This window comes from Tupaia chinensis, unplaced genomic scaffold, assembly GCF_000334495.1.
Source record: "Tupaia chinensis unplaced genomic scaffold, TupChi_1.0 Scaffold149501_1, whole genome shotgun sequence".
NCBI classification, from domain to species: domain Eukaryota; kingdom Metazoa; phylum Chordata; class Mammalia; order Scandentia; family Tupaiidae; genus Tupaia; species Tupaia belangeri.
In genome coordinates, this window is record NW_006209345.1 from 4,232,350 (window position 1) to 4,236,093 (window position 3,744).

General features: G+C 54.6%; 1 protein-coding gene across 1 annotated transcript in view; it reads right to left on the minus strand.

Moving 5' to 3' along the window:
- Window positions 1-2,351: 2,351 nt before the first annotated feature.
- The window catches only part of TMEM151A (transmembrane protein 151A), a 5,903-nt gene continuing 4,510 nt past the window's right edge, over window positions 2,352-3,744 (minus strand). The window contains exon 3 of the mRNA XM_006171339.2: window positions 2,352-3,700. Within this exon, the coding sequence (XP_006171401.1) occupies window positions 3,451-3,700 (250 nt within the window). The 3' untranslated portion in view covers window positions 2,352-3,450. The remainder of the gene's footprint in view (window positions 3,701-3,744) is intronic.

Genomic DNA, 3,744 nt, shown 5'->3' on the forward strand with positions numbered 1-3,744 from the left:
AGTTGGCCATGTGGGAGTCCAGAGCCCTTAACCACCATGCCACCTGCCGGTCCCAACTGGGGACGTGTTCTTGAAGAAGGGTGGAGAATAGAATAGATAGTGGTGGCATTGGTGACAGTGGTGTTAGAGCAGAATGATGGAAGTGGGAAATCTCCATGGGGAAGAGCTGGGACCAGCAACTTGACCTCCCTGCCCTCTGGGGTCTTATTGAATGGGCACCAGAAGGTTTTCCACTTAAGTTGCTTCTGGTCTTAGGACCAATAGTTAGCATGATGGCTACGTCACTGGACTTCCATGTAGTAACCGCGGTTCGAGTCCTGGGCCCGATGGCTGAAACTCATGCCGGGTGCGTGTGCGTGCATGCCCAAGATCCCGAGAGGAGATTGGAGGAGAAGGGATTGCAGCATGGCCATCCCCCCTGAGGAGTGATCTCTCTATCTCTCACTGTCTCTCTGTCTGTCTGGCTAGCGCACACATCTTATAGCTAAAACCTCTCAAAAAAAAAACCTGCTTCTGGTCTCTAACTTCACCCTCCCCACATAGCCAACAGGCAGTAACACTTCTCCTAATATCTACACATGCAACTTTATCACTTCTCTGCTCGGAGACATTCCATGGCTCCAGTCTGATCCGTGTTTAAAGACAAATTCTGGTGAATGATATGGAAGGACTCAGCCAACCCCTCCGCAGCTCTTTGCTTCTACCTCTGCATCACTCCCTGTTTCTGGGCCTTTGATCAGGCAGCACCCACTGTCCAGAATATCCTCTGCCCACTCATTGCTTGGCGGAATGCTACCCATTCTCACCACCTTTTGAGGGCCACCAATAGCCTTTATGGTGCCTTTGTATGCATTAGAAAAGGGTTCTCTCTTTTTTTTTAATTAAAAAAATTTTTTTAAGAGTTTTTTGCTATAGGGCACGTGCGCTTGCCAGACAGAGAGAGACAGAGAGACAGAAAGCAAGAAATCACCCCCCAGGGGGGATGGCCACGCCTCAATCCATTCTCCTCCATTCTCCTCTCAGGATCTTGGGCACGCATGTACATGTGCCCAGCCTGAGTTTTAAGCCACCGGGTCCGGGATGTGAACCGTGGTCGACTACGTGGGAGTCCAGCGACATAGCCATTATGCCAACTGCTGGTCCTGAAAAGGGTTCTCTTTTGGGCCAGCAGGTGGTGTGGTGGTTAAAGTGCTAGACTCCAACATGGCCAACCGTGGTTCAAGTGCCAGGCCTGGTGGTTTGCTTTCTCACTTTCCCTTTCTCTTTCTAATGTCAAATTAAATAATAATAATTAATAAAATTAAATACATAATTCTTTTTTATTTTTTTAGAGAAAGAGATTTTTGCTATAGAGTGTGTATGTTCACTGGAAAGGCAGAGAGAGACAGAGAGCTAGAAAGCAAGAGATCGTCCCCTAGGGAGCATGGCCACACTGCAATCCCTTTCCCTCCACCCTCCTCGCAGCATCTTGGGCATGCATGCACATGTGCCCAGCGTTAGTTTTAAGCTGCAGTCGACTATGTGGGAATCCAACGAAAACATAACCATTATGCCATCTCCTAGTCTCCTAATTCTTTTTTTTAAGAATTATTTTATTTAACTTTATTTTTAAAATTTGACCAGAGAGAGACAGAGTGAGAGAGGCCACCTGCTGGCCCTGGTCCCATAATTCTTTAAAAAAAAAAAAAAAAAAGAGGGGGAGCAGCTGCATGCCAAGGCTTGGGAGAGGCCCACAGGCTGGGTTTCACCATGCTTGCCGCTAGCTCAGTGCACTGTGAGCCCGCTGCACAGCTACGAGGGTACCGCTTTCAGGGAGCTTTCTGAGCCTCATCAGCCAGCGAGGCCCTTTCTCTGCTCCTTGTTGTTCTCTTTCTTCAGATGCTGAGCAGGCTGCCCTGATTTGGAGCTGGCTGTTTCTGGTTTGAGTCCTTCACCCTGCACAGCGGGCATCTCCCCAGATTGATAACATCAATAGCTCTTGGGGGGAACTGAACTCCAGCCACAGGGCACAGGTCTTTCTTCCCACTCCCTTAGTCTTCAGCATCCCAGCAGCAGAGCGGCATCCCCCACTGAGCTGGACCAGGGGCCACCTTGGACTACGCCTTAGAAGTGATTCAGGCCCAGAGACCAGAGACAGTAGCATCAGCCACTCAGAGTGACACAAACCTGAGTCTCAGAAGCCACTAGCTGGGAAGGGAGGATCCCTTTTTGACTTCCTTTGCTCCTGGTAACACTGGAGCCCAACTCTGAGTCCTTTCCCAGAACCCTGCATCGCACCCCGACTCAGGTGGCCCGCCATGCTTGTAGAGATTGCCTCTGGCCCACCACTCAGAAATGCACTCGAGAACACCTTCCATTTAATACCTTTATTTAATCTGCATCTTCTCTGCCTCCTCCCTCCCCCACCGGCCCCTGAGAGGGGGTGGAAGCCCCAGTTGGAAGGGAAGGGACTACTCTCTCCTCCCTGGGGAGGGGCTGGGTCCTCTGGGCCAGGCCCCACCGATGGGTGAGGCAGAGTCCTCCATGACAGAGCCAGGGCATCGTCCAAGAGGCTGTGACTGAGGCCAGGGCCCCTCGGATGCCCTGTGGCCCTGGGTCCCGAGGATCATCAGGAAGGTGAAGAGCAGAAAAGCTGGGGGGAGTGACAGAGAAGCTAGGGGCATGTGCATGGCGGACAGAGGCACAGATGTTGGGAGGCAGAAGCAGAGATCACAGGGTGTGGGGGCCATGGTGGGAACCCTGGGTTGTAAGGTAGCTGGATGGGGACAGTGTAGTGGGCACCAGGGGGAAAATCATGGGGGTTAAAGTGGGGAGGGTTGTGCTCCGAGGACCAGGCACCCAGTGGAGGAGGCTGCACTGCAGGGTCCAATCAGGGACTGGCCTTGAGCTGAGGAAAGAGGGCTTGCGGGGAGGGACCTATCAGGGGAGGAAGATGGGAATTTGGGGCAGGGAGTGGGGCCAAGGCCACGGTGCTACCATAGCCAGCTCTTAGATTCGGGAAGGCCAGCCCAGTTGGGCATGGCCCCAAACCACCAATTTGTGCTTCTGAGTTGCTCAAGGGCTTCCAGTGTGGCTTCAGCCAGGACTAGGCAGAGTCCACAGGCAGCCCTCTGCTGCAGTCAACAGCTGTCCCCCGGACTCGGTCCCCATCCCGGCCTTTCCGGAATCTTCCTCTCCTGCCCAGCATGAGAGGTCCCCAAGCCAGATCACCTGCCATCACAGGGGGTGGGACCTGGTGGGGGGAGCCATGCTGGGGACTCAACGTAGGTGGCATCCTTTCCCCTAAAATAACCACGGGTCACTGCATTTTAGTCTGTTTAAGGAACCCCACCCCAACTCCCACCCCTTGTATGTGGCTGGTCTGTTTTCCCTCCTGTTTTACGAATCCTCAGGCATCTAAGCCAATGGTGAGATGGTGAGGAGGGGGCCACTCTGGGGGCCATGGGGGTCTCAGAGCGCCCCCTGCCCATCCCCCTGGCAGCCGCTGTCCCCATGGACAATGAGCACCGGGAAGTAAAGGGCGTCCTCGTAGCATGGTGGGCTCTCCAGAGGCTCCGTGTCCTCTCCACGGCGCCCCAGGGGCCCCCCACTCAGGCTGCGGAAAACCCCTGGTGTGGCCCGGCCTCCAGCTCCTAGTGAGAGGCGGCTGCGGCTGAAGGGCAGGCGGGGCCCACTGGGCCGGGCAGGGGGCAGCGAGTTGCTGCTGACAGAGCGGCGGGGGGCGCCGCGCGCAGCGGAGGCGGG